This window comes from Haematobia irritans, chromosome 2 (assembly GCF_050003625.1).
Source record: "Haematobia irritans isolate KBUSLIRL chromosome 2, ASM5000362v1, whole genome shotgun sequence".
In the NCBI taxonomy this organism is placed as follows: domain Eukaryota; kingdom Metazoa; phylum Arthropoda; class Insecta; order Diptera; family Muscidae; genus Haematobia; species Haematobia irritans.
Window position 1 is genome coordinate 152,369,437 of NC_134398.1, and position 13,226 is coordinate 152,382,662.

Below are 13,226 nucleotides of genomic sequence, written 5' to 3' on the forward strand. Positions count from 1 at the left end.
AAATTAGGGTAAAACCCTGGCTTCTGGGGCCATATAAGTCCATATCGGGCGAAATATATATGGGAGCTATATCTAAATCTGAACCGATTTCTTCCAAAATCAATAGGGATCTATTCTGAGCCAAAACACATACTTGTGCCAAATTTGAAGTCGATTGGACTAAAACTGCCTAGACTTTGATTACAAAAATGTGTTCACGAACAGACGGACATGGCTATATCGACTCAGGAGCCAACCCTGAGCATTTTTGCCAAAGACACCATGTGTCTATCTCGTCTCCTTCTGGATGTTGCAAACATATGCACTAACTTATAATACCCTGTTCCACAGTGTGGAGCAGGGTATAAAAAGCATGCCCGGTTCCAAAGATTTTGTCTTTACATTAAAAATGTTGGTATTGATTCCGAGCCAAAGAAGCGGAGAATACAAGTAAGGATACTTTTAAGACACAATTCTCTTTGAAATTTGGGTTTTGTGTACTTGCTCTAGGAAGCAAATTTTAATTTTTCGCTTTTTCAGTTTTTATACCCTCCACCATAGGATGGGGGTATATTAACTCTGTCATTCCGTTTGTAACACATCGAAATATTGCTCTAAGACCATATATATATTCTGGGTCGTGGTGAAATTCTGAGTCGATCTGAGCAGATCCGTCCGTCTGTTGAAATCACGCTATCTTCCGAACGAAGTAGTTGTTATTGATGTAGGTCGGATGGTACTGCAAATGGGCCATATCGGTCCACTTTTACGTATAGCCCCCATATAAACGGTCCCTCAGATTTGGCTTGTGGAGCCTCTAAGAGAAGCAAATTTCATCCGATCCGTCTGAAATTTGGTACATGGTGTTGGTATATGGTCCTTAACAACCATGCTAAAATTGGTCCACATCGGTTCATAATTATATATAGCCCCCATATAAAACGATCCTCCGATTTCGCTTGTGGAGCCTCCAAGAGAAGCAAATTTCATCCGATCCATCTGAAATTTGGTATATGGTGTCAGTATATGGTCTCTAATGACCATGCAAAAATTGGTCCACATAGGTCCATAATTAATTATTTACAGCCCCCATATAAACCAATCCCCCGATTTGGCTTGCGGAGCCTCAAAGAGAAGCAAATTTAATCGAATCCGGCTGAAATTTGGTACATGGTGTTGGTATATGGTCTTTAACAACCATGCTAAAATTGGTCCACATCGGTCCATAATTAACTATATGTAGGCCCCATATAAACCGATCTCCAGATTTGGCTTGCAGAGGCTCAAAGAGAAACAAATTTCATCCGATCCCGCTGAAATTTGGTGCATGATGTTGATGTTGATAACCATGCAAAAATTGGTTCACATCGGTTCATAATTATATATAGCCCCCATATAAACCGTTCTCCAGATTTGATTTCCGGAGCCTCTTGGAGGAGCAAAATTCATCCGATCCGGTTCAAATTTGGAACGTGGTGTTAGTATATGGCCGCTAACAACCATTCCAAAAGTTGTACATATCGGTCTATAATTATATATAGCCGATCCCCAATCACACAAAAATTGGTCCATATCGGTTCATAATCATGGTTGCCACTCGAGCCAAAAATAATCTACCAAAATGTTATTTCTATAGAAAATTTTATAAAAAATTTATTTCTATAGAAAATTTTGTTAAAATTGTATTTTTGTAGAAAATTTTGTTAAAATTTCATTTCTATAGAAAATTTTGTCCATGTCCATATCATGGTTGCCACTCGAGCCAAAAATAATCTACCAAAATTTTATTTCTATAGAAAATTTTATAAAAATTTATTTCTATAGAAAATTTTGTTAAAATTTTATTTTTATAGAAAATTTTGTTAAAGTTTCATTTCTATAGAAAATTTTGTCAAAACTTTATTTCTATAGAAAATTTTGTCAAAATTTTATTTCTATAGAAAATTTTGTCAAAATTTTATTTCTATAGAAAATTTTGCCAAAATTTTATTTCTATAGAAAATTTGGTTAAAATTTTATTTCTATAGAAAATTTTGTCAAACTGAATTATATACGTATTTAATCGGTCTTTATACCCTTCACCACTACTGTGGTACAGGGTATAATAAGTTTGTGCATTTGTATGTAACGCCAAGAAATAATTGTCATAGACCCATCATTTAGTATACCGATCGGCTTCGAATTAAATTCTGAGTCGATTTAGCGATGTCCGTCTGTCTGTCTGTCCGTCCGTTCGTCCGTCTGTCTGTATATGTAATTTTGTGCACAAAGTACAGGTCGCAGTTTAAGTCCGATCGTCCTCAAATTTGACATAACGTCTTTCTTCGGGTAGAAGACAATCGCTATTGATTTGGGAAAAAATCGGTTCAGATTTAGATATAGCTGCCATATATAGTTATCACCGATTTGATCATAATTCACGTATTTATGAACCGACGTTCTTCAAATTTTGTACATCTGAATGTTATGTCAGTCCCGTAAAAACTGCCAAATATCAGATAAATCGGTTCAGATTTATATATAGCTCCCATATATATCTTTCGTCCGATTTGGACTTATATGGCCCCAAAAGCGAGACTTTTGCCCTGATTTGCTTCAAATTTTGCATAACGAGTACGTTTAATGGTATCGTTAATTGTGCCAAATTTAGTTGAAATCGGTTCAGATTTAGATATAGCTCCCCTATATATCTTTCGTCCGATTTGGACTTATATGGCTTCAAAAGCCAGAGTTTTGCCCTGATTTGATTAAAATTTTGTACAAGGAGTATGTTTAATAGTATCGTTAATTGTGTCAAATTTAGTTGAAATCGGTTCAGATTTAGATATAGCTCCCATATATATCTTTCGTCCGATTTAGATTTATATGGCCTCAAAAGCCAGAGTTTTGCCCTGAGTTGCTTTAATTTTTGCAGTATCTTTTTATAGTATCGTTAATTGTGCAAAATTTAGTTGAAGTCGGTTCAGATTTAGATATAGCTCCCATATATAATCATTCGCCCGATTTGGTCTAATATGCCCACAGAGGCAAAAGTGCTACTCTTATTTACGTGAAATTTTGCAGAAGGAGTAGAATTGAACTTGAAGCTTTGCACAGGCAGTAGAATTAAGGTTCTGCATATGCGTGTTTATTTTGGTTCAAATCAGTTCAGATTTTGATATAGCTCCCATATATATCTTACGCCCGTTTTTCCGTCATATGACCACAGAGGTCAAAGTTGTTATCCGATTTACGTGAAATTTTGCACAGGGAGTAGATTCAACATAGAAACTATGCATGTGGAATTTGATTGCAATCGGTTCAGATTTCGAGATAGATACCATATATATGTTTCTCCTATTTAGGGAAAAATGGCCGAAATACCTACATTTTCCTTATCAAATCGCCACTGCTAAGTCGAAAACTTATCAAAATGACTCAAATTTTCCTATTACTCTATTACACATCTATCGACCGATAAATCATAAATACACTTTTGCGAAATTGCCTCAAAATTGGTTCATATTTAAATGTTTCCCCTATTTTTTTTTTTACTAACATTGTATTCCACCTCAGCGCATTAGCCGACTTAAATGTAAAATCTATAAGTATTGCAGAACTCTGTACAGATCTGCTCAGATATACAGAATATATGTGTATGGATTCATATAGCATCCAACACATTGGACGGATTTGATATGGTATCGAAAATGTGGTCTTACAAAGTGGTGAAGGGTATAATATAGTCGGTCCCGCCCGACTTTAGACTTTCCTTACTTGTTTTTAATATAATATATACCAGCTATGGGCTTACTTATAATTTAGTAGACGGTGTTAGGAGGTTTTAAGATACCTTGCCATCGGCAAGCGTTACCGCAACCCAAGTAATTCGATTGTGGATGACAGTCTTTGTCGACAGTTTGTCGACTTTTGGACAAGAAAAAAAAACTTTATATTGGAGAAATGCGTCTTCTATGCTAAGCAAAATTTGCATTCGTGTTTTAAAGACATGGAATCTTTGACCTTACGACAATAATTTTTCCAGTGTACTAAGTGTACATAGAACGTGTCCATTGAAATGAGTCCAAGACGTGTCCTAATGTGTAAATTTACCCCGTCAATGACAAACCCATGTTAAAGTGACGGGTCCTTTCCATACGTTTTGACCAGAACTAGACCAGCCATACACAACAGGGACTAGTTCTGTTCCAGTCCAGTTGATCCTTCTCCCATAGGGAAGTTAGTGAAGAAATTTTTTGAAAAAAGTGTATGCCCTTTTTTAAATAAAATTTACATAAATTCATGGCGTTAAAATTTTAGTTACACCATATTTCATATTATACTTTATTTATTTATAGACATGTTCGCCCACACAATTTCATTTTTATTCACACTCAATTTAGTGCAATTTAAGGCCTTAACTTCCAAGACCTTAAGATTGATATTGCTTGGCTTGTTTATGTTTTGTGGCCAAGGTATTTCTGGCCATACATTACTATGTTTCATATTGCTTTGTGGTACTTAATAAGTTCCCAATTAGGCACTTGTTTGAAATGATGTTTGGTCAGTTTTATACAATATTATGTTGGCGTTGTTGGTATTTACCGCATATGGCGTTGTTGGTATTTACCGCACAAGCAATTTTTTTTTGTGGCTACCATTTTAATCGGTGGCCTATTGTATAATAATTAATACTGGGACACTCAAATGCAATGCCATTGTTATTCATTTTGTCCTATTGTAAAAGTTTTCCCATAAAAAAATCATGGGAATATTTTGAATTATAGAAGTTGGAAATTTACTTTGTCCATCTGATTATTTCCTTAACTTTGTCATTTCTATTATTGACTAATACATTTTTTTCAGAAACGGAATGGACCCATGATCAACTTATTTTTATGTTGTTTTCTTAATTTTGCGTAGGCTTTATTTGCGGCAATAATTATTCTATCTTATTGAGCAATATGTCTATGTATTTCATTATTTTTATAGAGATTTTGACACCAACGAGGTGGAGAATAATATGAAAACTTCATATATTCAAGAAGTAATATTTAAGTGGCCGGATCGAATCTATTATGCCATACAGGTTAGATTTGGGCATTTCAGTAGAAATTGTTTAATCTTTATAATACTGGCTGACCATCTAGGGATATATGTTAAATATCGAAAGTAGACCTTTCAAAAATGTCGCAGTAGATTTTTTTGTAATGTTTAAATTCGATTTATGATCGACTATGCACTAAAAAAAAAAAAAAAGTTTACTTGGATCCAAAGATTTTGACCTTCCCTTAAGGATTTTGATATTGATTCCGAGCCAAAGATGTGACTTCTTTAAAATAATGAAATTTTTTAGCTACCTATCTGGATTTAAATCTAGGATCAATAAAATTAAAATTAACATACAGATCTCATTTATCAAATTTTCATTCCCTTTTCTAGTACTAAGATCACTCTTTCGCACGAAAAAGTATTATACTCCATATAAGAAACGTTAGCACGGAATAAATGCGAAATCTTTGTTTTGAGCATTTTAAAGCACATATTTTACAACCCTGGATTTTTCGCACGAAAAAGTAAGCAGGCATATTATTTCGCATAAATAAGGTACATTCCTGGGTTTGCGATACTTTATACGGAGATAGATGAAGATATTCGTTTTTCGGAGAAACGAACTTAGGTACTAAGCATTAAATCTATAGTTTCAATATTTCAGTTAATTTAAAGACTATTTAAATCAAAAATGTGTTTCTTTACTTTAAGGATTTTAAACTTTATTTTAATTAAAATTTTGTTATTTTAAAGAAATTTGTCCTTAATATTTAGTAAATTTAAAAAATTTTTAAAATCACGTAAATATTTTTTTTAGTGTGGTTTTTAAAATCGAGTCAAATTAAATTTTTGGTATCGAAAATTGAGCTAAATTGCACTGAAATTTTTAAAATTTATATAATGCATATAATTTTTATACCCTCCACCATAGGATGGGGGGTATATTAACTTTGTCATTCCGTTTGTAACACATCGAAATATTGCTCTAAGAGGGTTCTTGTCCTTGGGAACCACCTGCACGTTGTTGGCGGCGTACCACTCCATGGCCTTTTTACCGTAATGGCAAGATGCCAAATCCGGCCAAAACAGTACGGAACAACCGTGTTTCTCCAGGAAAGGCAGCAGACGTTTATTCAAACACTCTTTCACGTAAATTTCTTGGTTGACAGTCCCGGAAGCTATGAAAATGCTGTTTTTCAAGCCACAGGTACAGATGGCTTGCCAAACCAGATATTTCTTTGCGAACTTTGACAGTTTTATGTGCTTGAAAATTTCTGCTACTTTTCCCCTTCCTTTTGCCGTATAAAACTCCTGTCCCGGAAGCTGCTTGTAGTCGGCTTTGACGTAGGTTTCGTCGTCCATTACCACGCAGTCAAACTTCGTCAGCATCGTCGTGTACAGCCTCCGGGATCGCGCTTTGGCCGTCGTATTTTGTTTATCATCGCGATTTGGAGTCACTACCTTCTTGTAAGTCGATAGTCCGGCTCATTTTTTGGCACGATGCACGGTTGTAGACGATACACCCAGCTTATTTGCGGCATCTCGGAGAGAGAGGTTAGGGTTTCGCTTGAAACTACCGGCAACTCTCTTTGTCGTCTCAGCGGCTTCCGGTTTTCGATTTCCCCCCGATCCAGACTTCCAGGCTGTCGACAAACGTTCCCCAAACACTTTAATTACATTTGTAACGGTTGATTTGGCAATTTTTAGCGATTTTGCCAGCTTTGCGTGCGAGTAGCTCGGATTTTCGCGATGCGCGAGCAAAATTTTGATACACTGCTCTTCTTGCTTGGACGGCATTTTGACAACTGAAGAGTGAATTCCAAAATCAAAAAAGGAGCAAAATTCTACACACACACACCTTCAAAATGAGGGGTGTTCAGGTTTTTTAAATGCAAAATTGAAAGAAATACGTCAAGTTTATATTGACCAAATTTTGACCGTATCATCCTTTACAATTAAAATTAATTGCATATTTGTATATGATTCGACATTGGATAACTTTGTTTATTTGTTTATTCGCTTTTATACTTCTGGGAAGGTGTACGTACGAAACAAAAATACAAATATTTGCATTTACTTAGTCATTTGTTATGTGTCATATTGAGTAGGTGTGTAAGTATTCGCAATTCTCTTGTCCGTCCCGTATTTCTTGTGGCATTGTTGACAACTAAATACTTAATAGAGATCATTTAAGACAATGAATAATATTTCCGTAAAAAGATTAAACATATCGTAATACTGAAAAAAATATTTACGTGATATTAAAGATTACGCAACCTAAATTTTAGGATGCGAAATTTACAAAATATTAAGGATAAATTTCTTTAAAATAATGAAATTTTAATTAAAATAAAGTTTATAATCTTTGATTCAAACATTCTTTTTCATTAAATTTAGGACGAACATTTTGTAAATTTGCGTCCCTCTGTTAATGTCGCATAAACTAAGGCTAATTTTCCCTTTTCCACATTTTTGATTTAAAGAAATTGTCCTTAAATTAACTGAAATATTGAAACTGTAGATTTAAAATAAAAACGCTTCAAATATAGGCTTATTTTGAGGATTTAGCATCTTTGGTTTAAAGTTTTTTTTTTTTTTTTTTTTGGAATTAAGAAAACATTTTTTACTTTGAAGTATCCGTTATAATTTGGATTTTTAAACTGGCATTTGTTTGTACGTGAGTACCTTTATTAATAAACCGCGAAAAGAGAATGAAAATTTGATAAATGTATCCTTGTCGTTAAAATAACATGGCTTTGAAGTAAACCAACTATTTTTTAAAGCAAAGAAAAAAATTTTTGATTTAAAGAAATAATTTTTAAATGAATTAAGATATTGAATTTTAGGATAAGAGATAAGATGTAAAGCTAGATAGGTCCCTACAAAATGTCCTTATTTTAAAGAAGCCGCTTTTTTGGCTCTGAATCAATACCAAAATTTTTAATTGAAGGTCAAAATTTTTCAATCAAAGTAAAAACAACCATTTCTAAACCTCTCCTCTGACATCTGAAAGATTTATTCCAGTGACAATTCAGTTTATTGTTTACAAGCTTACAAAAGTGTTTGATCTATTGCATTCAGAAATAAACTCACTTGTGATGAAATTTAGGCATGACAGCGGGATTGCTTTCTATTTGGCAGAAAACACACAAGTGGCTATCGATAGAGCCCTCCAGAATTTAAATGTGAATAACTCGTGATTCGAAAAGTAGTAGAAAATGTTAGCTGAACATATAGCTAAAACGAATGCATCCAATGCATATCGAAATATAAGGTCGGTAGTCCCCGTTCGTATTGTTCGACCGTGGGATCGAAGTAAACGCCGAACATCATCGGGAAAATGTCCTAAAGGCAGTATCGAAGCCCTGAACAGACAAATATTTCGGCCGCAGAAAATGGACTTTGCAACAGGACACACCACCATCGCACTCAACAACCGTCAACCAAGAATACTTTAAAAACGAAGGTTCTTTGCTTCATTTCTAACGTACAATGACCACTTAAATGCCCGGACCATAAAATTTTGGACTTTTGCGCTTGGAGAATTTTGGAGAGTATGCTAGGTTATTTCAGGCTCACATAGACTATTCTGTCCATTGTTATACCACAGTGGTGAACTTCTATCACTGAGTGCTGCCCGATTTCATTTCAATGATAAGGGACCGTCTTTTTATACCCGAGTGCGAACGATATTTCACATTACGGTAAAACCACTTAGAGAAGCATTGACACATTCAGAAATTCCATCAGCATTACTGAGAGGCGATAATCCACCACAGAAAAACTGTTTGTTCGAAACTTGGGTTGAACCCATGACCTTTTGTATGCAAGGCGGGCATGCTAAACATTGCAAGACGATGGAGAGTAACGTTGGCACTATACTAAAGTGTCAATCATATAAAGAAGGCGCTTCACTGGGAATGGGCTAAAATATCGCAGAGCGATATTTGAGCCGCCATGGTCTGAAATTTCGTTCCCAAAAAAAAAAAAAAGAAATAAAAAGCGTAACTTGGAGACATTTTTATTTCTTTTAAAATTTCGTTTTGAAGTCATTTTTTTTTTGAAATTCTCCGGACTTGTTTTAAAGTGATTTAATTTTACACAGATTACTTTTCTATATTCGTACATATGTAATGAATGCGTAGGTTCCTCGCATTACCTTAACTTGTATATACCACGCTCATTTCATGCTGTCATTGATCATTAAAAAAAACGAATTACCAACAAATGGCGAAAAATAATCGCAAACCAGAAGCTGTCAAGACAAGTATTTATTGGTTTTAAACAACAAAGAAACAATATCAAAAGTAGAGGAAAACTTCAAGAGATATACAACAAACTAAGAAATCACTACCCACTACATAGAGTTGAAGAACAATTGCTATAATAGAATGAAAAAAAAAACAATGGCAGCAAAAATAATTTACGAGACCATAGAAACATGGCAATAGCAAATAATTCACATTCACATATTTCTACGTGATGGTCCAAAACAAACACAAATCGTTTGCTCAATGCCCTGAGGGCTGACAGTGGCCATTCATTTTTTGCCATCATGCACGCATCTAATTGTTATGGAGTTTGTGTCTTAAATCTTTTGTTTTTATGGTGGTTTTAATCTCACGACAATTTGTGGAGAGAGGGAAATAGAGAGCCAAATAACTATGGTTGGAGACACATGTGGTTATTTTTCTTTATTTCTTGTTGTTGTTGTTGGTTTTGTTACTATCATCATTATTTTTGTTGTTTTGTAGTTTACTTTTTTTCGGGCATCGTAAGTTAAAACAAACTGGATTTCATTTTTTACTAAATCACATATGAGATCATTTTAAACCCAAAAATTCCACTCACTCATTTTCTGGCTTATGTTACTTACTCACAACGAATATACAAAAACAAACATACTGGAAATGAACGATGCAAAATATTGGTCATTTGATTTTGTGGGTTGCTCTTTTACTCCGATTTTGGTAAAATGTCATTATTGTTATATATATGTAGAAATTTATAAGAAAAAATTATTAAAAAAAAAAATGTATACAAACCCTTGACCAGCATTAAACTGCACCAGAAGTGATAAAAAAATAACAAAGCACTGCTGTTTTAAAAACATTTCGCTGATATTGCAATTGTTTTTTGCTTAGCCGGAGGAGGATGACTGTTGACGTCTGTTGACTTTGTATTTTATAGTTTCGACGACGTTTTTGCGTCTTTTTGTGTCGTAATGTCAATTGGTTACGCTCTCGTTAACATTTAGTTTAGATTTTTTTGCAACAAATTTTCTATATAAAAACAGAATATTGCTTATTTTTTAATATATGTGTGTTGTGACTGTAAACAAAATATTTTTTTTATATAAAAATACAAAATTTTCACAATACATAAATGCATGAAATCATATTTAACACTTTTTTATTTGTTAAAAAAAAGAACATAAGAATATATTCTTATAAGGAACACTTAATCATCAAAAGCATCAATTTTTTTTAAATGATTTATACATTAAATATTCTCGAAATGTTCAATGAAATATTGTGTGGGCCGCTTTGATGTAGATCTTTGTACGATCACTACATACATACATACATTTTCACCTTCACTATTTCAATATGGAATGCTAGGAATTTTCTTGATAATTCTATTTATTTTTATTATTTTCATATATAATTCCTTATTTTTCACACATAAACTATTAATACTTTATAAAAGATTTTATTAATACTTTTTCTAATGCATTACTATAAATTTATCCCCCTTCCAAAGTGAAGGGATTGCTCAGATTTTGTACGTGTTTTGTTTTCTTTTTGTCACTCTTCTCTATTTCATATCCGATATATTTTTTTTTTAGATCCGTCACTCTATTCGTTGATGTTCATCGTCGCGTATCTTAGTCACTACTAACAAACTTGGCTTTGTTTTCTTACATATGGCTAAGAGACTTTGGTAAGAGGGAGAGCCGGTAGTAGGTAATGTTTTGCTTTTACTTTTGTTTTTCTTCAAAGCTCTAAATAAGTGGTCATGAGTACGACTGAAAAATCTGAGCTTAGAATTCGTTTTAAAATAAGTGTACGGTTGTTGTCTTAGCTGAGATAGTTGATTTAATTGGCAACTCCAAAATATTAATGTTTCATTATGCTAAAAAGACAATATGGGGTTCTGTAATCTCACAATAATAAAGGGTGATTCTTTTGAGGTTAGGATTTTCATGCATTAGTATTTGACAGATCACGTGGGATTTCAGACATGGTGTCAAAGAGAAAGATGCTCAGTATGCTTTGACATTTCATCATGAATAGACTTACTAACGAGCAACGCTTGCAAATCATTGAATTTTATTACCAAAATCAGTGGCAGAAAATCCGCTTTTTTATCGACAAATTTTGTTCAGCGATGAGGCTCATTTCTGGTTGAATGGCTACGTAAATAAGCAAAATTGCCGCATTTGGAGTGAAGAGCAACCAGAAGCCGTTCAAGAACTGCCCATGCATCCCGAAAAATGCACTGTTTGGTGTGGTTTGTACGCTGGTGGAATCATTGGACCGTATTTTTTCAAAGATGCTGTTGGACGCAACGTTACGGTGAATGGCGATCGCTATCGTTCGATGCTAACAAACTTTTTGTTGCCAAAAATGAAAGAACTGAACTTGGTTGACATGTGGTTTCAACAAAATGGCGCTACATGCCACACAGCTCGCGATTCTATGGCCATTTTGAGGGAAAACTTCGGAGAACAATTCATCTCAAGAAATGGACCGGTAAGTTGGCCACCAAGATCATGCGATTTGACGCCTTTAGACTATTTTTTGTGGGGCTACGTCAAGTCTAAAGTCTACAGAAATAAGCCAGCAACTATTCCAGCTTTGGAAGACAACATTTCCGAAGAAATTCGGGCTATTCCGGCCGAAATGCTCGAAAAAGTTGCCCAAAATTGGACTTTCCGAATGGACCACCTAAGACGCAGCCGCGGTCAACATTTAAATGAAATTATCTTCAAATAGTAAATGTCATGGACCAATCTAACGTTTCAAATAAAGAACCGATGAGATTTTGCAAATTTTATGCGTTTTTTTTAAAAAAAAAGTTATCAAGCTCTTAACAAATCACCCTTTACGTTAGTAATAGTAACGTTGCCACTGCGACGTCGTGACTAGTGTGCTCGTCGTGCACGACAAGGGTCCGTACAGGGCTGCCAATAAAATTTCAAGAAAAATCGTCACTTTTTTTCGATAAAAGTCGTCATAATCGGCACTTGCATTTTAAGAATCGTCGAAAATTCGGCAATTTAAATAATATTAAAATTAAAAAAAAAAATCTATTTTTATACCCTCTAAAATCTATTTTTATACCCTCCACCATAGGATGGGGGGTATATTAACTTTGTAATTCCGTTTGTAACACATCGAAATATCGCTCTAAGACCCCATAAAGTATATATATTCTGGGTCGTGGTGAAATTCTGAGTCGATCTAAGCATGTCCGTCCGTCTGTTGAAATCACGCTAACTTCCGAACGAAACAAGCTATCGACTTGAAACTTGGCATAAGTAGTTGTTATTGATGTATGTCGGATGGTATGGCATCGGACCACTTTTACGTATAGCCCCCATATAATCGGACCCAAAGATTTGGCTTGCGGAGCCTCTAAGAGAAGCATATTTCATCCGATCCGGTTGAAATGTGGTACGAGGTGTTAGTATATGGTCTCTAACAAACATGCAAGAATTGGTCTATATCGGCCCATAATTATATATAGCCCCCATATAAACTGATCCCCAGATTTGACCTGCGGAGCCTCGTGGAGCAGCAAAATTCATCCGATCCGGTTGAAATTTGGTACGAGGTGTTAGTATATGGTTTCTAACAACCATGCACAAATTGGTCCATATCGGTTCATAATTATATATAGCCCCCATATAAACCGATACCCAGATATGACCTCCTGAGCCTCTTGGAGCAGCAAAATTCATCCCATCCTGTTGAAATTTGGTACGTGGTGTTAGTATATGGTTTCTAACAACCATGCAAAAATTGGCCCATATCGGTTCATAATTATATATAGCCCCCATATAAACCTATCCCAGGATTTGACCTCCGGAGCCTCGTGGAGGAGCAAAATTCATCCGATCCGGATGAAATTTGATACGTGGTGTTAGTATATGGTCTCTAACAAACATGGGAGCATTGGTCCATATCGGCCCATAATTATATATAGCCCCC

The 13,226-nt window shown here is 34.7% G+C and overlaps 1 protein-coding gene across 4 annotated transcripts in view; it reads right to left on the reverse strand.

The window, feature by feature from the left end:
* Positions 1-10,909, reverse strand: part of Tep3 (Thioester-containing protein 3) — a 46,253-nt gene extending 35,344 nt beyond the window's left edge. Inside the window, exons 1-2 of one of the 4 annotated variants that reach the window (XM_075296652.1) lie at positions 10,733-10,909; positions 10,056-10,292 (exon numbers count right to left, since the gene is read on the reverse strand). In XM_075296652.1, the coding sequence (XP_075152767.1) occupies positions 10,056-10,123 (68 nt within the window). In that variant the 5' untranslated portion in view covers positions 10,124-10,292; positions 10,733-10,909. Of the gene's footprint in view, positions 1-10,055; positions 10,293-10,592 lie in introns of all 4 variants that reach the window. The other 3 variants (XM_075296650.1, XM_075296651.1, XM_075296653.1) reach the window with 3 other exon arrangements.
* Between the last annotated feature and the right edge of the window lie 2,317 nt (positions 10,910-13,226).